This window comes from Onychostoma macrolepis, chromosome 09, assembly GCF_012432095.1.
Source record: "Onychostoma macrolepis isolate SWU-2019 chromosome 09, ASM1243209v1, whole genome shotgun sequence".
In the NCBI taxonomy this organism is placed as follows: domain Eukaryota; kingdom Metazoa; phylum Chordata; class Actinopteri; order Cypriniformes; family Cyprinidae; genus Onychostoma; species Onychostoma macrolepis.
The window spans coordinates 11809266-11828884 of NC_081163.1; the positions used below are offsets into that span (position 1 = coordinate 11809266).

At 36.1% G+C, this 19619-nt stretch overlaps 3 protein-coding genes across 7 annotated transcripts; 1 reads left to right on the top strand and 2 right to left on the bottom strand.

Annotated features, from left to right (window-relative positions):
• The first annotated feature begins 919 nt into the window (after positions 1-919).
• Positions 920-4876, top strand: dnajc28 (DnaJ (Hsp40) homolog, subfamily C, member 28). Of its 2 annotated transcripts, none has more exons than XM_058787608.1 (2): positions 920-1055; positions 3612-4876. In XM_058787608.1, exon 2 carries the CDS (start codon positions 3634-3636, stop codon positions 4753-4755), a length of 1122 nt encoding a protein of 373 aa, XP_058643591.1. In that variant the 5' UTR covers positions 920-1055; positions 3612-3633; the 3' UTR covers positions 4756-4876. The 2 variants fall into 2 exon arrangements, with proteins under 2 accessions (XP_058643591.1, XP_058643592.1); XM_058787609.1 differs by lacking the exon at positions 920-1055 and adding an exon at positions 1097-2090.
• Positions 4877-4983: 107 nt separating this feature from the next.
• On the bottom strand, positions 4984-7213 carry LOC131547217 (uncharacterized). Its single transcript, XM_058787614.1, has 2 exons — positions 6586-7213; positions 4984-6050 (listed from the first exon to the last, which is right to left on the bottom strand). The coding sequence occupies exon 2, from the start codon at positions 6040-6042 to the stop codon at positions 5665-5667; it is 378 nt and encodes a 125-aa protein (XP_058643597.1). The 5' UTR covers positions 6043-6050; positions 6586-7213; the 3' UTR covers positions 4984-5664.
• Positions 7214-7400: 187 nt separating this feature from the next.
• Positions 7401-19388, bottom strand: rcan1a (regulator of calcineurin 1a). Of its 4 annotated transcripts, none has more exons than XM_058787613.1 (5): positions 18938-19062; positions 10218-10511; positions 9140-9313; positions 8704-8863; positions 7404-8569 (listed from the first exon to the last, which is right to left on the bottom strand). In XM_058787613.1, exons 2-5 carry the CDS (start codon positions 10302-10304, stop codon positions 8394-8396), a joined length of 597 nt encoding a protein of 198 aa, XP_058643596.1. In that variant the 5' UTR covers positions 10305-10511; positions 18938-19062; the 3' UTR covers positions 7404-8393. The 4 variants fall into 4 exon arrangements, with proteins under 4 accessions (XP_058643593.1, XP_058643596.1, XP_058643595.1 ...); XM_058787612.1 differs by lacking the exon at positions 18938-19062 and adding an exon at positions 10594-11367; XM_058787610.1 differs by lacking the exon at positions 10218-10511 and having other exon boundaries at positions 7401-8569; positions 18938-19388.
• Between the last annotated feature and the right edge of the window lie 231 nt (positions 19389-19619).

Here is a 19619-nt window from a genome sequence, read left to right on the forward strand (position 1 = left end):
TATTCTGTTACACCAAATACACAAAATAATGATCTTAAAAAAAAACATCATATGACCCCTTTAATAGTGTTACTTCACTGGATGGCCAATTTCAAATGTATTTTGTGTATTTTCAAAATACGGTATTTGTATTTAAATAAATTTTCCCACACAGTATTTTGTATTTGTATTTAAATACATTTTTCCACACAGTATTTTGTATTTTTATTTTAAATACATTTTGATGTATTTGTGCCCATCTCTGCTTGCAACCCGAAGGTCACTCTCTCCACCTTCAATACCAAGACTGAGGTGAGACCCTTGAGCAAGGCACTGAACCCCCAACTGCTCCCCAACCGCGCATTCATGAATGCATGCATGGAGTGTCATTTGGAAAAATAAAAGACCTCTCAAAATGTCATGAATTCATTCACCACAATTTACTACATGTGCCTAAATTGGTTGGCTTCTAAAACAGCCCAATTTAGGAAAGGTCATATGAACACAATATGGAAAAAGACTTGCAATCACTGATTGCAGGCCACACGCACATTAACCATGTAGTCAATGATGGAGAGAAAGTGAACTAATGTCTTCTTCTGGGTCTAGCTAATTAATTGCAATACCAGTTCATTAACATCATAAATGAATGCAGTTAGGTGGAGAAAACAACTCTAAAACAAAAAAACAAAACTGAAACCAACCTGAATGGTTTGCTAATCTAGCTCGTAGCAAATCTCACAGAACAGCCAGACTTTCACCAGACTGTGCAAATAGGATAGCAGCAGAGACGCCCTGCACATAAAACAGTGAATTTTAAAATTGTATTGTAAGGAGAAAGTAGCCTAAGTTATGAATGTTCCTGCAAAGTGGCGATTGCGATTTGTCACCACCTAAAGGACAAATTCTATATCGCGCTTTGCCCTGAAAACAGTGACTACATTTCCCTGCATTCTGTTCGACATTAATATATAACAACAAACCCCAGTGCACATTCAAAACGGTGTCATTCAAAACACAAAGACATGCTGACCTAACTCACTCTGCAGTGGAGAAATCCGAGCTAAATTAGTGAGGTATGCCCTTGCTATATATTATTCGTGTTGTATTTAGGTTGCATTATCGTAAGTGTTCATATCTGAAATGTAGGCTAGCTTTGAACATTAGCTTTTATGCTACAACATCTTGTCAATAACACTGGATGTGTACGGTGGTCATATCACCAAACATCATCTAGAAACATTATAGCATTATAACATTATTGACAAAGCATTGCAAAGATCTGACGTAGCAAAATTTAGCAAGTCCTAAACCTACATGAAATTTGCTTGGCAGTTTCTCCGCCAAAATAAAAGCTCGATAGTTTCGCTTTTGACAACGCCATTGCCACACTCTCAGGAAAAAAGGAACAAAAGCTGTCACTGTGACAAATATCTACCTTTTAGGTACTAACATGTACTTTATGCACCTTTAGGGGTAAATAAGGTACACAGGCGTGTACCTTTTGAAAAGTGACAGCTTTCGTAACATCAGTGTTAATTTTTATATAATACAGGTGTACTGTAAAATAAAATTATTATTTTCTTAAACGGGTCATTCCTGTTATACAGTGACTTTTCTGTCTCTATGATTTACTTACTCATATTTTCTCTAAAATAGCCACATATTTATAAGAAATTGCTTAAATTATACATATTAGGTCTACTTTATCACTTAAACAGAGATAATAGACATAAAAAAATATTATTTTGTTTTTTTACACACCTTTTATTGATACATGCGTTCAGTTTTATTATGTCCTCAGTGCAAAGTAATCAACTTCCTCTAGAAATATAAACCATGAAATGATAAAAATCTCAAAATAATTTTAAATTATGTTATGGACTAGGCTAAACTTCATCTAATCATACATATAAATCATGTGAAACCATTTTTATTTATTTTTTTACAATTTTCTTCATTTACCGTGTCCCTAAAGTCATCTTCCACCCTGTTAGTATGTACTCCCTCGCCTTCCAAAATAGACTACTGAAAATAGATTCCACTGAGATCATTTTCAGGAAGTGATATTGTTTATTTTTTTCCGCTGGAATTCAACTGTGCAAATGGAGGTAATTGTCAGCTCTCACTCCTACCTTCTACCTTTGTTTTAAGTTTTTGAAATGTTTTCCTGCTTGTCACACTCTTAAAGTTCCACCCTGTTAGGCTATATTACGGAGAATGTTTGTCCGATCAAAAAAAACAAAAAAAAAAAACATATCTGACATAGTTATAAAAGTTATGTTCATCTGTAGAAAGTTAGAGAGCTAAATGTTGATCACTCAAAAAACTACAGCTAATTTAGCTCAAAATTTTCCACCCTGTTAGGTCTATAAACCTAACAGGGTGGAATGTGAAACTAACAGGGTGGAAATTCTAATAGAATAAATAGTATTTATTGTATACTGCAAATTAATCTACCTCCATAAAACTTTTGAGTGGTAATCCAAAATTATGAACCATCCTGTTGGCAAAAATGGGCACAAAAAAGTACCTGTTCTTAATAATCAAGACATATTCTATTAATTAATAATTGTTTTGTTTTTGTTTCAAGAATAAAAAAATATCATTATGGCATAAGGGACATATACTATCTTATTATTGCTCATTATTGTTTAACATTTACATTATTAAAATTTTGTGATAACTATGTATATGTCCCTAACAGGGTGGGAATGTCTGAACAATATACCCAAAATGTCTGAACAATATACCCACAATTATTATTTTTTTAAGTCACCGAGCTTGACCAGTATGTGTTCCATATAGTTAAACATGTCACCATTTTGGTAGAATGCTAAAAACATGAAAAACGTATAACTTTTTTTCCAAAAATTGTGAAGCCAAAATGTTACCGGATACCAGGAATGACCCAAACACATTTTTTTTTTTTTTACAGTGAAAATGTATTTATTTATTTATTTATTTATGTATTTTACCAAATTGTGCAGCACTACAGTAAAGCACAGCAAACCTGGAGCTTAAAAAAAAAAAAATCGTTTATCTATCTCAAAAGTATTATCTAGTAAAATTAGCACTTTAATGCTTTTAAAGTATTACAGGTTTCACAACCAGGCTTGACAAGTTATATTAGTATATTAGGCCTATATATTAGTGCTGTCAAACGATTAATCGCATCGAAAATAAAAGTACACAAAACAAATGCACACACATACAGTATATATTTTGAAAATATTTACATGTATATACATTTATATGTATATTCTTATATTTTATATTATATATACATATATTTAATATATAAACATAACATATTTTTCTTAAATATATAGATGCATTTGTTTGTATTTATACATAATAAATAAACAGTATACACATATTATGTAAATAAAAACCTTTATTTTGGATGTGATTAATCACAATTAATTGTTTGACAGTACTAATATATATATATATGTGTGTGTGTGTGTGTGTGTAGGACGTTTACTGTTGTTTGACATTTCTTTATAAAGCAGTTAAATTAATACACAAGAATCACTCAATTTTATTTTTTGGTGCCACTTTATATACTCAAAAGCAGTTGCTCAACTCAGTTTAGGATTTTTATATTTTTAATTTTCGTATATATTTAGGTGCCCGTTGCATATAGGCACAATGAGCTGCTGGATGTTGTTACGGCTGCACATCGAGGATCTTCGCAGATCTCTCCTTCCTCTGTACTGTTCCCTCAGCCTGCGAGCTTTCAGTTCTGGAGCTATCAGCCGCAGCTTGAGAGAGAGTTACCGTATACTGCAGCTGCCTGAAGATGGAGCCAGCGATGCTGCAGAGGTCAAGGAGGCTTACCTACGCATGGCCAAGCTCTACCATCCAGATTCCGGTGCTCCCACAGCAGACGCAGCTCTGTTTTCCCAGATAGAGGAGGCCTATCGGGCTGTTCTTGCCCGCCTTGCACAGCAGAAGTCAGCCTCACAGTATACCCAATCGATGGAGGAAGAAGAGGAAGATAAAATTAAAATGAATGCCCCTCAACACAGACATTACCTCAGTTTTGAAGGCATTGGTTCTGGCACTCCGAGCCAAAGAGAACGACAGTACCGACAGTTTCGTGTAGACCGTGCCACCGACCAGGTTCTGGAGTATCGACAGAAGGAGATGGAGAAGGCGGCAGCAGACGAAGGAGCCATGGTGACCCGAGATGCACGTTTGCGCAGCAAGCAAATCAAAATCACTCAGGCGGTGGAGAGGCTTGTTGAGGACCTCATCCAAGAGTCGATGGCCCGTGGAGACTTCCAAAACCTCAGTGGCACTGGCAAACCGCTCAACAAGTTTGATCATAACCCATATATGGACCCCATGACACACAACCTCAACAGAATCCTCATTGACAACGGTTACCAGCCTGAATGGATCGTGGCTCAGAAGGAGATCAGGGAAACCATTGCTAAAATGAGGGCAAGGTTGCAGGAGGTCAGGGCCAGGCTGGGAGAACCCATGAGACACTCAGAAACCTTCCAGTGGAAGGAGCACTGTGCTGTGTTTGCTGATGAACTGGGGAAACTCAACAAGAAAGTGGACAATTTCAACCTGATTGTGCCTCTTATGAGCAGGCAGATGGTGCATTACAGCCTTAAGAGAGAGCTGGAGAAAATACTGAAAACTGATCAGCTGCTCAGGCAGGAGAAGGAAAGAGAAAAAGAAAGGAAGCAAAAGGAGCAGATGGAGACAGCAAGAACATCTACGAGTTGTATTTCACCTGTTGGCCTGTTATTAGTGTGATTAAAATAATTGTGCCCCTTCTTTGTTTTTATTATAACTGTAATACAGTATGAAATAATTTTGTTTTATTAAAAACTAGCAGAAAATTAAACACAATAATAAATAAATAAATACTATCATGTTGATGTATAAATATTTTCATATTTTTACTAAAAAGGAAAAATCTATCTATCTATCTATCCATCCATCCATCCATATATTAAAAATATCTTATATTTTTTGTTACATTTATTATTATTTTTATTACATAAAATATTATTACAAATTAAATATTAATTATGAATATGAACAAATTAAGTGAATTATTTGGCAGATAAATATTAATGTAGTATAGTAAATATGTATAGTAATAAGGAGGCTTGGCCTTTTTGACACTCTATAATTTGTCCCAAAGAGACCTAAAATCGCTTAATAAAAAATAATTTACTTCCAAATTCATTTTAATTACAAATTCCTTAAAAAAAAAAAGTGACACTAGTGATTTTGTCCACAATCTCTAGAGGGCAGTAATTATTTTGTTTCTGTGGAGTTGTCATGCCAATCGTTCATGATCAAGCATGTAAGGTATTCTTGGAAAATCCTATTAGACTTCTCAAACATTCCATGAGCTTATAAATGCCAGTTGAACATGATCATTTTATGACAAATGGCAACAGGGTTAACACACTGATCCTCAAAATCTCACATCTGTTGAAGGTTGGTGTTTGTTGGGACATTGTAAACTAGTCATAACTGCAGGTGAGATGACCCGGTGGCATTATATAAAACCAAACTGACTGTAGAATTCAATTGTTTGATTTATTTTTGACATAATGAACAACGGTGACACTTTTTTTTTTTTTCAATTTAATGAAGCAGAAAATCAAACATATACTCTGTATAGAAATGACAGAAGTCACCGACTGTAATCTAAGCCTGCTCCTGCTCTCTTCCACTGTACCCTGGAAGCTGTCCGAGCGCAGCTGGGTTGCTGATGACCACAGGAGAGGCTATACTAGCCCAGTCTTTAGCTATATACTGATGATATGGATCCTGTGAGTTCTCCACCTTCTTTGAGCGAATATAGCTGAACATGATACCAAAGGTAAAGAAACTAAAGAGTCCCACCATCAGACAGATGTAGATCATGCCGTGACCTTTATCTTGGACCGGAGCTCCACTCAGATGCACAGGTGGACGATGTGGTGGCGCATACGGAGCTGCTCCCACCACCCATGTCTCATTAATGTAATGCTGCAACCAGGATACCAGCAGAGCGTGGACATCTGTGTAGTTCTGCTCTAGCATTTTTCCCACTGTTGATATAGATACTGAACTCAATATATATATATAAATACAGATATGGAATCCATCATTTGCTTATTTTTTATTTATTTATTTAGGAATATTTATATATTGCCAAATATATACAACCAAATGTTTTTTAACACATTTGACTGAATTTGGTTCTCATGATCTAAATATATTGGTCTAATGCTATACTGAATTATTATTTTTATTAATTTTAATTATATATTGACAGTTTTAAAGTTTGTGATCCGTACTTGTGATCTTTTGAAAGAAATTTATTTTTTAAATAATTATTTTTAATTTACTTTTATTCAGAAATTGTGCATTAAAATGATCAAAAGTGACATTGAAGGCACTGATAATATTACGAAATGCAGGTTTTTTTTGTTTTGTTTTACATAAAAAATATTAAGCGGCACAGCAGTTTTCAGTATTTTTTCATTGTCAAAGCAAAGCAGTCCAGCATAGATATACAAACTGATATTGATATTTAAGCAAGTGAGAAAGGTATATAATATAAAATAAATATAACAGACATACCTTATAGTTTTTGGTGGTAATAGGAAGTTTTAGTTTAATGCAAAAGAAACCAAAAAAGTGTGTCGCAGATCTTTCCTGCTAGTCTCCCTGTAGCTCTTCTAGAAAAAAAATCACTAAGGAAGACAGGACAGTATCTGAGATCATGGTTCCACCCCATTATGAACAGAGAGACTTATTCAGAAGGATCCAGTCCCCTCAAGATGTCAACAGCTTTTAATGAATCTAAAACAAGTCAAGGTCATCAGTTTCAACATGGGGAAAGTCTGGGTCTGAACATAAGTCTAGCTAACCAATGACGTGGTCAGATCATGCGCTGATCAGCCCCAGCCCTAATTAACAGCCAATGTGGTTAAGAATGATATTTTTGAATGTATCTTTTTGACTTTAACAAGCTAGTTAAAGGATATGTTGGTGGAGATGAGCATGAGTCACTGGGGACTGTATATATTTCTATCAACTCTGTCAGCTTGGCCTTGATGTTGAATAACTCCACATGCAAGCGGGAACAATGGTTTACATTCAGACAGCCAGGCATTCGAGACTCACAGATTCTATTTCAAGGCAAAAAAAAAAAAAAAAAAAAAGAGACATCACCTTGAAAAATCCTCGACTTGCGTCATTACTGCGATACCAGCATACTGGATGAACGCTGAGTCATCTTTTGAAAATGGCTAAATGCATAAAACTCGAGAGGCATGTGGGCTGAAAGTCAGAACACTTACAATTTCGCAGACTAAAATACAATTTCGCTTTAAAAAAAAAAAAAAAAAAAGGGTAAAAGGACAGCACGACTTTGAAGAAAAAAACATTTTAATGACGTGTTATGGCTTTTATTTATGCATGACAGGACAAAACACCCAAGCCATTGCCAAGTCAGTGACATTTTCAAAACCAAGTAAAAAAACCAGCATATACCATTATATACAGACATAAACAGTAAAAGGCATCAGAAATACATTATTAAGCTCAATGTAATAAAATTGGTGTTCATCCTGGTAAAGGGTGTAACAGTCTTCCAACAAAACTAATTACAGTGTTATGGTCCTACAAATGACTCAAGTGCATGAACTTGAGGACCATGCCTTTCAGTACATCCTAATGGATAAAGAACTACTTTGGGCCATTTCGAGTCTTTTTTTAAAAAAAAAAAGACAGTTTTATTAAAAAATTTAAAACAATGGACTCAAGTATATCTGAATCTAAAGCTCTATACATCTAGACAAAAAATAAAATAGTATACGAGAGTTACACTTAATCGTGATTCGTAATTTAGGAACGTGCTGAGGCACATGGTGGAACGAGACTTACAATTGCCATATGAATGGGAAAAAATAACCCCCTAAATTTTATGACAAAAATATTTACTTCATCATCAGCATTTACTCTAGTTCAAGTTCCAATAATCTCTCACAATTATTCATTAAATAAGAGCCTGAAAATATCAAGCTAAACTAAGAAGAAATAAACTAATCATATTATCACACCCACTGACTGGGATTCAACATGCTTCCCAAAATACAAAAACACTACACAATAGGAGACTCATGTTCTCCACAGCCACAGTTACCAATGAAAGCACTCTTGAAAAGCCCCAGCCTGCAGAAAAATGAGTCATCGAATGCATGCAATGAACCCCTTTGCCCTGTGAGATGGTGGACATATAGGTTATGTCGTTCCTCACAGGGCCGAGGTTCTGTCTTAAGGCGTCCTCTAGTGGTCTGGAGGACCAACTGCATGCCACGGCAGATCCCCAGAGGGTCCTGTGATAGTAAAGCAAAGATTATGGCACAACGAGAGCTTCCTTAAGCTCACTGCATGACAGAGGGACTGTATTCTGGTCGACGGGTCTGGATGATTTTTGGACGTTGACGTCTGCCTCCATCCATTTCCTCCTCATTTACTGAGATTTCTTGATCGTTTTCACAAACATGAACAACCACGCTGGGAGTGGTGGGAGTTCCTGGTTGGAGTTCATACTTTTCACCTGTCGAACAGACAGAATTTATTATTAGATGTCTAAAGCAGGTCAAATTAAATTAATAATTTATGCACTGACCTATTTTTTTTTTAAGAATGGAACATTCAGAAAAGGATTAAATTTAGGAATACGTTTCGTACCTGGCCCTAGTCTGGCAATGGCACACAGAAGGTCATAGTTAATGACAGGTGTGGCGTCCTTTGACTGCTCCCAACCAACAGGAGGCGACGGTGGAGGGGAAAGGAGGAACTGCTTATCTGGTTTAGGAGGTTCCAGGTGTGGACTGCCAATGTGCACAGACTAGATAGAAAACGGTGGAAAAAGAGGTTTTCTTGTAATATTCAGTACACTGTAGCCCTAACCAGGTGTGATAAAATAAACAGTAATAATTAAGGAATAATGCACAGTCAAGTTGGTCATTATTGCAAAATAAACCCTGACGCAAAAGTGCAAAGACATTACAGTTTAGAAGTCATTATACAAATATATATATATATATATATATATATATATATATATATATATATATATATATATATATATATATATATATATGCTACATTTAAAGTGACATACCTGTGCAAAATAGAGTCGCACTTCCCTGCCGTTGAAGTCACTTTTGTGCAGTTTTGCTCTTGCTTCTGCAGCAGCCAGAGCATTGGTGAAGTTAATTCTCACCCGACGAAAACTCTTAAAGAACTGGAAAGTGACGTTTCGGTCGAAGGCACGGAATAGATCCTCAAAACTTGCCTGTGGATGAGAGGAAAATATCTCAAGTGAATACAGTTGACTTTACATCTTCATGGAAACAGAAATTAAGAAAGGAACATTTTGCATGTGATTCAGGAGCACACAAATAAGCATTCCCTGTGGAGCAATCTGAGGTCAGGTTTTAAGTGTGCCCCCATTTAGGCTCTAAGTCAGACTGGCAACCTTTCTAACCAGCCTTAAGCCTAAACCACTAGATTACCCAACCACCCTATGGTGAGGCTGCGCTCTTAAGACATTATAGTGCCGAATCCATTTAGCTTGTTTTTGGGGATGCTGCCAGATTGATATTCAGTAAACGCTTCTATATTAAACCGTACTGACGCACATAGTACTAATCTAATACACATCCTAAAAATGACCACGTCTGTCAGTGCTCTGCAAGATATTGGTTACCAAGGTAACAGAGACTTACTGCATGCTGTGAACACGCAGACGAACCTGACAGAAAGAGTCCTGATGGACCATTTCAAGCTATGCAGAGATTTAATAGAGTATGATCCACAAATCCTGGGTTATTTCTGCATAGGTGTAGTGTGCGTAAGAGCTTACGTCAGATACAAAAACCCCCAAACTGACCAGCCAAATGCTCATTAAATGTTCCCACAGCATCTTATTCCATGACCTAACCACTACTACCACAACCAACCAACTAGATCATTAGCTAAATACATAAATCATACATAAGTAGGTCATTTAGTCAACCACAAACCACACAGAAAGCACAAATCAAGTTGGCATCAATAAAGACGAGATTGCATGAGGACTTCAAATAGCTGTTGGATATCATCTGTTCTATCATCTCATTCATGGCTTTCTAGCAGTTTGACTTCCAGCATTTAAAGCTCTTTTGATATTGTAAGGCACCATGTCAATGAAGCCTTACCCTTTGCTCAGGTCTGTTAAATATATCTGGATCCTCCAAGGAAGCAATAAGGCAGAAAGGGTTACACTTCATGGTTTTCAGGTGCATGACTGAAGCCCGTTGACGGATCCTCCGCAGGACTTGAGAGGTTAGAGAATGAAAAGGGCAGGAGGGGCTGAGACGCGTCCGTTTTGCCTTCCCCAGCGTGAGGACACGAATGACGCCTGCTTCAGGAAACAAATGCTTCGAAAATCACCCTCTTTGCTTCTGCTTTTCTTCCTGTCCTTCTCAGACCGTCTCAGTCCAGCAGAGAGCCTAGAGCGTTTTCACAAAGGAAATAGGTCAAACTGAGCAATGCACAGAAAATAAACCCCCCTGTGTGGTCACGTGACACTACTTTGTTGAGACAGAATCTTCTGGAATGGTCTGTGCTCCTCCACCACCGATCAAACGTCTTGAAAGCTTCGTAAGACTGCAGCTCACTCATCCGTCTCCTTTTATATAATGGCCCCTCTCAGCTGCACAACAACAGGCTCCGCCTACTGCAGGGGAGGGGTGACTCGGCTTGCAGGCTCCGCCCCACTTTCCCATTCTGTACCGAAACGAATGGCTCTGCTGACTAATCACAGACTCACACACACACACACACCCTGAGAGTGCAAGTCTTGGAAACTATGCGCCACTGCTTTCCATGCAGCTCAGATCCAATTCGGTCAATCTCTGCTCAATTCAGTCATACCATTTCAGGACACACAGTGTGGTAAAACAATGATCTGTATTGCTCATCTCACAGTAGGTCTCTTTCATGCTGCCCCTCCCATCGTGATGGAAAATCTAAATCAGCTGAGCTGGGCAGAAGGGCAGCTGTGTTATCAAGCGCTCCCCGCAGCATACTTTCCATGGGTGCTCGTTTTCTCCTGTCTGACTCCAGGGGCAGTGGATTTGTCCCGTTATTATTGAAGAGCAGCTTTTCTTTTTCTATCTGTTTAAGTGGCATTTAGTTATCACGACTGGCTTATTTTTAACACATCTGCATGATGTTATTTTCTCAGAGTCTTGCAAGCAATACAAACACGATCCATATTCTCTCAGTCTCCTGTGTACACACAACTATACTGAAACTAACGATGGTGCAGCTGATGCAGAGAGATTAACTGTAATTCTCTATCAAGGTAAACATATCCTCTACATTTAAAGGCTTGCTAACACTATTAAACAGAAGTTCTCAACCCAAGAAATAGGTCACAGAACTGTGGGTTGTGTCCAGCAGAAGGAAAGATAATGCTATAATTAAACAATATAATAAAATGCAAATAATAACACTTTGACACAATGAGCACAAACAAACTTTGCTTCTGTGTTGGGTCACCACAATCTGCTACCTGAAGCACAACAAGTTAATGATGACTGCAATACAAAAGTGCATAGCAAAACAATGAAGATAAAATCTGAGAAAAAAAAAACACTATTTGGGGTCAGTAAAACTTTAAAAAATAAATTAATACTTTTATTCAGCAAGGATGTATTAAATTGCTCAAAAGTGACAGTAAAGACTTACAGTTAAAAAAAGCATATTAATAATAATACAAATATTATACAATAAATGCTGTTATTTTGAATTTTCTACATTCATTTGAAAAATGATGATGATATTTCACAATATTACTGTTTTTACTGTATTGCTGATCCTATAATTGCAGCATACTATACTTTCCAAATAAATATTACTGACCTGGACAGAACTAACTCTGAAACTCGCATCTTTTTTATCTATCTATTTTCTCAAATTAAATAAAACCTTGCAAGGAACATACATACTAGAAATTCTCCCCATGCCTTTCACTCAAATTTTCCCCTCTCTATCTGGTAAAAGCTTTCCTGTTTGAGATAAGCACAGAGATGTCTACACTAGCCATAAGCATCTGTCAGTCATATGTGCAGATGTTTTTAGTTCAAAAGCTGGGAATCCAGTTTCAGTGGAACAAGGCCTCTCATTAGGGAATGGAAAAAAAAAACATGTATCCAGATAATAACAAAAAGGAATACAGGGTGAAAAATGGTGAACAGGACAGCATAGTTGTATTGCTGCATTTTATTTATGCTTTTATACGGGTGGAAAGCAAAAGGTATTATTATGCATACAAAAACATTCTGTTCCATTCAAAAGCATACAACACAAACAGCTGAATTCATCATCTTTAAATAGCTAGAAGCCAAAAATATACGTTATGTCCATCAAAGCAATGACAAATCATGTTATTGTCACTGCAATGATAAATTTAGTTTCTTCTTTACCGTCCAAGTAACAACAAATATCAAACATAAAAATGACACCCAAAAAATTAAAATAATAATAATAATAATATATTATAATATTATACAAATAAAGTTTTTAAAAGTATTTATAATAATAATAATAAATATTTTAAATTTAATTTGATTTACTTTCTCACACTGTAAAAAATTTACATCTTGAAAAATTGTGGAAAATAAACTTTGACTTAACAAATTGCTTCCCAAAAATTGGAAAAATGCAACGCTCAATATGGCCGCTCAATCGCAGGAAGTCCCGCCTTCTGAATGACAGAGCCAATCACTAATCGGTAAAGTCAGCACGTCACTGCAGCTGCCGTTAGAAGTCCCGGTTGCTATAGAAACAGTCAGCTTTCTGAGATGTGCATTTAGGACTGCGCATGCGCACTGGTTGATCTAGCCTGAAAAATAAGCTTTTTAACGCTATTTGAGCAAAAGAAACAACATTTATGATACAGTTGTTGTCAGATTTCTTTGGTGACTTCAAATATGAAATTTAAACGTAAGCTTAGTGAACAGTTTTGGAGAATTTGATGTTTCCCCATTCAGAGAGACAGGAGCTGCACTTGGATGCCCGAGAGGCGTTTCAAAGATGGCCGCCGAGTAACATGACTTGTCTTAAAGAGACTTTGACGTAAGTATTCGCCAAATGAATTAAACCAAGTTTCCGAATGTTTTACTTTAGGACACATTACATTTTATATAAATTACATTGTATTTTGCAGAATAACGGTGAATTCACGCCTGTACTCATGTCATGTTGGCATTATAATAACCTAGTTTAGCTCATACTGATCACTCGGTAGGGGTGTGCGATAGGCTATATGTTATATCATCTGCGATAATATCGTAATTGCTGATTTAACGATGTGGGGTTTGACATTATGAGTAACGTTATATCGCAAAAACCAAACAAAACACACCTACAGAGTGCATGCATACATTACGTGATGAAGGTTAGACGAGTGTCTTTCACTGCATGATTCGGTCTATTATTAAAATGCATTTAGAATGATCGCAAAATTCAAGATATGGGGGCAAAAAATTTATATATTTACATCATTTCAAATGGTTAATCAATATCACATGAAGAGTGACGTTTTTTCTTCCACAAAGCAACATGATTACAAATGTGATAATGATTTTTTACAGCAGTTCAATAAACAAGATGGTAATATTAAGGGACTTACGTTTTAGACACAATATTGGCTGTTTTTTCTCTATTTCGCCAACAAAAATAATTACAATTTGCGTCTCTGAGCAACATGTCAGTGTTTTGTTCCTGAATGAATCAACCTTTAAATGATTCGGTTCAATCGCAATGACTCACTGATTAACAGTGACTGCCACAAATTGGAATAGTAAGCATCAGCAGTTGCACTTCAAGAGCCCTGTCAAGTGTGCTAAATGTCTCCGTTGTCCTGGAAGAGGAGGTGGTGCTTCACAACTTAGGAGACTTTGTAAATGTGTTTATTGTACTCTTTGGATTATTGTGTGCACTCAACATGGAGTACAACAAGGATTTACAGTAAAAGGTTAGTTCACCAAAAATGGAAATTGTCTAATTACTCACTCTCATGTCGTGCCCAAACCCGTAAGACCTTCAGTCATCTTCAGAACACGTATTAAGAGGCTCTCTGACTCTTCATAGGAAGCTATGCAACTTACACATTCATGTTCCAGAAGAGTAGGAAAGACATCATTAAAGTATTCAGTGAGTCCAGTGGTTTAACCTAAATTTTACGAAGCAACTCAAGAGTTTTGTTTGCAGAAAAAAAAACAATTTACTACTTTATTTTCAAAATAATATCCAAAGTGTGGTGGTGCTTCCTCTATTGGGTTGCAGATCAATGTTTTAGTAAATAAGGTGGTTATTTATTTTTGCGCAAACATAGCACTCGCGTTGGTTCCTAAAATTGAGGTTTAAACCACGTTGATTACTCTAATGATGTCTTTCCTACTGTTCTGGACCTTGAGTGTGTAAACTGCATAGCTTTCTATGCGGGACGGAAAGCTCTCAGATCTCATCAAAAATATCTTAATTTGTATTCTGAAGATGAACAAAGGTCTTACAGATGTGGAATGACATGAGGGTAATTAATGACAGAATTTTCATTTTTTTTCGTTGAACTAACCCTAAAAAGTTAAAAGTACCTCTTATGAGATTATTTATTTATTTATTTAATTTTTTTTGGCAAACATCTGAAGTGTAAGTTTCATGAGTTCAGAGTACCTTTTGTGAGAATGCTAATATTCAGGTGACATTACCCTAAACACTGAAGTAACCTCAGATAAATGATTACATTTTATGGTGTTTTTGATATTTTTGCATGTTTGTGAATGTATTAATCTTATGAGAATTAAAATGCATGATTTTGAAAGGTTTACTGTGTAGAATATTATTTATTAAGTATTTATCATTGTAAGGTATTACAATATTGTTGTAGATTTTATTAAAAATGTACTAAAATGTGTCCGTGTTCAGTGTATCATTTAATTTTTTTTTATTTATTTTTTTTTATCATTTTCTTTTGGGACAACAGGGAATAAACAATTCAGCAAGGTTGCTTTAGCAATATAAATTTGCCAATATACATTTTTAGATTAGGTTAATCCAAAAAATGCATGCTACTACAATTTAAAATATTTAATTGGGCCAATAACATGGTTTGGTAGATTTAATGTTTTTCCAATTGGCTCAACATATTATTTCTCATTGAGCCGATGTTAACAGACTGCTGCCACAATTGAAAAAATTCAATTAGCAGAAATTCAATTGGGCCAATGGAAAAATTTAGATGTAATCAGTCACTAGAAAATTTTGAGTTGGGGAGGTTTGAAATTTTTTACAGTGCAGTGTAAAGGAAATTAATTTCCTATATTTAGAGTCGATGTATTGGTAAATGAAATACTTGAAAATGACATTTTCTGCTGCCATGTAATGACAGATTATCAATGGACGTCAAAGTATCAGGGAACTGGATCATTATTTAGTCAAATGGCAAATTAAATTCTTATCTAACCCCAATGTAAGGGTAAATGAAGTAATTATTTTCTGTCAGTGTAATGGCAAATTGAGTTATTATCTGCCATCAATGTAATGGAAAATAAAAGCACCAGCTGTCACTTTAATGGCAAAATGAGGTCATCATCAAGAAATGTGTGTAAAGGTGGGATATGGGTCATGGCTCAAGGTACAAAGAGCAAGATAATAATAGCCAAAAATGACCTGAGGTTAAGGTCAGGACTTGGCTCCATATCAAGTTTTCAGTATGAGCATGTCTTTCTACAGGCTGATATCACCCACTTAAATGGCACACTTCATGTTTTGAAGCACCAATTCAGGAAGTGGGTTCCAACTTTCTAAATGAGTCAGTGTTTTGTTTATAAGACCCTGGCTTAGGTTATGATATCAGAATGGGTTTGCTCAGGGAATGTCAATTCATCTGACACTTAAGAGAACAGCTTACATTTTCCACTGACTAGACACCCAGCTGAGTTTACGACTGCTCGAGGGCCCATGTCGCATACAGAAAGTGTCAAAACTCCTTCCAGACTTTCCACAGAAAGTAACAACCAAAGTGGATTCTTTCATCATGAGACAACCAGCTGACTATGAATAACCCCTCAAAAAAACACATTTTGACATTTATTGCTTCCAGAAAAATTAGATGGTGAAACCAGTGGAAAATATTCCAGTAATAGTGAAACTAAATAAAGTAAATAAATTCAATGTTTGACAATAGACAAGAACTTTTTAGTCTGTACATGTGTAAGCTTGAACAAAATGTGTATCGTAAGCCAAGAGTATGGTAAATGTGACAAGAAAGTGATATTTGGCTGTCCCTTTAAGACTTTAGACCTCACCCAAAGTTAAATTGCCATTAGCTTGTGTTGAAAACAAGCCTAAACAAAGGAAAAGCAGCATGCTCCAGGCTGATCGCAAAACTGCGTGTTGTGCAGTAGTTTGTTTACGGCTGCGCCACTGTAAGATGACACCACAATGATAAGTTTCTGAAATTAAGATTGTTCATTTGAGCAGAGATGATGATCATCTGCATTATGGAGGTTTAAAAAACAGCCACGTCAAAATACGAGCAAAGAACTGCTGAAAATACAAAAAGAAACTCTGTGTTCCAGTGGAATTTGTGAGTACGAACATGCAGCCAATTAAAGTGTTCGAGTGGCTTACCACAATTAAAGGAACAGTTTATACAAAAATGAAAATTCTGTCATTATTTACCAACCTGTATTCCAAACAAAAACAAACAAACAAACAAAGAAGCATGTTCGTAACCAAACAGTTTTGGTGACCCTTAACTTCCACTGTGTGGCCAAAAAAAACAATAGACATTAATCAAAAAATCTTATGGAAGTCCATATGGATTACCCACATTCTTCAAAATTTCTTCTTTTGTGTTCAACAGAAGAAAGAAACAAATTTCATTTTTGAGTAAACTATCCCCACAATTTAATTGATATGCAATTATATAGACTATTGTATTTACATCAGTTTCATACATGGCTCAAGTGTTCAAGAATAGAGACCAATATATTTAAGAATCTACCATTGAAAAGCTCTACTACACTGAATGACCTATAAGAGAATATTTGTGAGGCTGACCCCCCACCTCTATGTATAAGTCTATGGTGGTAACGTGACCTCCTTCTCCAGTCATATTTGCATCCGCATTGTAATACGTGTCCTAGAACTTGCTTCCTGTTTCCACATTACAAAACACAATGGAACAGATTTTCCATTTTTCTCCATTCTCAACAGCAGACTATTTTCCTATCACTATTATGCTCTCATCCCATTTCCATTTAACTCAAGGTTTCCATCCTACTTGGAAAACTGCACACACCAGAAACCTGTTGCCTAAGCTCAAAAATAACCTACTTGTGCTATAGACAACTTCTAGTCTGTGGACATAAGTGCTTGCTTTATTGTGCATTACATCTCAAAATCTCCTTAACAAATGCTCATTTATCATGAGACAAAATGACAAAAACCTGTCGTGCGTCACTGTGGTAACTCAATCTCTGAGTTGAATTATCTAAAAAAGAGCAGGAGAAACAACAGGTCATTGCTCTACATTATAATAACAATGTCTACAACTTGACTTAAGGCTGTCTGATAGCCAGGATTTGTGTAACAGCTCAACAAAGGTGACGTCAAGTGGAAAATTTCTTCAGCCAAGACAAACAACACCTATTCACCACTGCAATGTCATAATCATCTTGTAGAAAAATGGCAAAAAAAAAAAATGAGAGCAATATGCTTTGTTATTTATTGCTTTGTTTATTCACTCAGCTACTTGACTTGTAAAGCACTTCAATATTTCAGAGCTAAACTCAAGGGACATAGCGGGTATATAATACGTCTCCATTTCCTGAAAGCACGGCTACTACTTCAATACATCATAAACTGACGTTAAACAAATTATGGAGGAAGTATGTAAGGCTACACTTTTAGGACAAAGAGTGTATTTAGCTAAATGATTCGTTTTGATAAATGATATGGAACACAACCACACAAAAAAATCTGGATTGATTCAAACACTTTTACAATGACAATATTTTTTCCGCAAGTTCCTGTTTTCCTTTTTTACCATGAGGAACAAAGAAGCTGTCAGGGAAATTGAAGTCACACCACTGATGTCCAAATTTGCATAAATATTCCAAAAACTGTTGTGACACTATACCAACAAAAAACCCAGTCTTTCCAAGTTACAGACATTCAGGTTCAACCATCTAATGAATGCCTAATCATCAAATTTGATGCTTGCATCATACCATTAGGAAAAAGATTATATCTTCTTATGGCCCATTAAATAAGATTACTGTGAAGATTATGCGGTATAAAGTCCCATGTGTCACAATACAAGTTATCTCTGGTTCCATGAGTTCAGTCAACAGATCTCAATCCAACAGAGCATCTTTTGGACAAAGTGGAAAGATATTTGCAATATGAATGTGCAGCCAACAAATCCCCAACTGCATGATGCTATGCCAATATGCATTTTTTTTATTATTATTATTATTATTTATTTTTTTTGCATTCGATAACACAATGTCAAACCAAGTAAACAAATGATGCGTCTAAAACATTTTTTTGTGTAGTTCATCACATTAAAAATGGAAATGTCCGCTACGTTTGACAAGAAAGTGTCCAAATACAGCTGATATACTGCTTAATCTAAAATGAAGCACATTTTTGTTTAAAAAGTGTGCTGGTAATCTTTCTTTAACAAGCTACTTTGATATTTTGTTATTCAATGCAGTGACTTTCTTGCATATTAAAGTTGTTTTAATAATATATGAACATATCATTCCTTAACTGCATCTGTACGCGGGTCATACATGTATGTCTGGCCTAAATAAGATCCTCGAGAGGGCTACAGGAGTGTGAATTCAATATTACTCACTCTTAAAGGGTTTTCAATGGCAAAAACATCCACAGGAACTTTCCAGGCCACCAGTGAATCAGTCAGGTCGGTAAAATGCACGTCCACGGTGGCCTCACTGTCCTCATTATTCAACTGCTGCATAATGTAAATATGGGAACAGATAGGAAACTACTGTCCAGGTCGTAAAATAAGTTTAATTCCTTGAACTGGTGATAATCATATAGCGTGGCAAGCTAAGCTATCTGTCTATTCTGTATGAAATGTAACTGCCCACGACTCACGCTCACTTTGGGAACCGATTTATATATCGGCATTGACGTGTTCAACTGTTATTTTTAACTTTACACTAGATGTTTAACCTGAGTGTTACAAAAATAAGTAACCTCAATACAACCCTTCATTTGCGGAAAGCAGCAATCGACGTTAGCACTCGACAACTTCCCGTTTCCTTTTTCGACATATTCAGTGATTCCAGCAGGGGGCGGTAAGACATCCCTGCAAATAACTGCAGTATTTAGAAACAAGTTGCATAAAATATGATTTAAACCACTGAGCGGGGAATTTTATTAACTAATTATAGTTTGACCGTTTTTACTTTACTTCTATATATTGCACAAGACTGAACGGCTAATGCTATTATGTTTGCTATTCTTCTTAGCGGCGAGAAAAGACAAATCGTCCTTTGAATCAAATTATCAGG

What these genes read in the sequence shown, in the direction of transcription:
- dnajc28 (XM_058787608.1), top strand. Translation starts at nt 3,634, where the DNA reads ATGAGCTGCTGGATGTTGTTACGGCTGCACATCGAGGATCTTCGCAGA.
- rcan1a (XM_058787610.1), bottom strand. Translation starts at nt 19,060, where the DNA reads ATGCAGCAGTTGAATAATGAGGACAGTGAGGCCACCGTGGACGTGCAT. An exon ending in CCATTGAAAACCCTTTAAGA is followed by an intron (nt 9,314 to 18,937) that starts GTGAGTAATATT and finishes TCTCATCCACAG; the next exon opens with GCAAGTTTTGAGGATCTATT. An exon ending in CATTGCCAGACTAGGGCCAG is followed by an intron (nt 8,570 to 8,703) that starts GTACGAAACGTA and finishes TCTGTTCGACAG; the next exon opens with GTGAAAAGTATGAACTCCAA.
- LOC131547217 (XM_058787614.1), bottom strand. Translation starts at nt 6,042, where the DNA reads ATGCTAGAGCAGAACTACACAGATGTCCACGCTCTGCTGGTATCCTGG.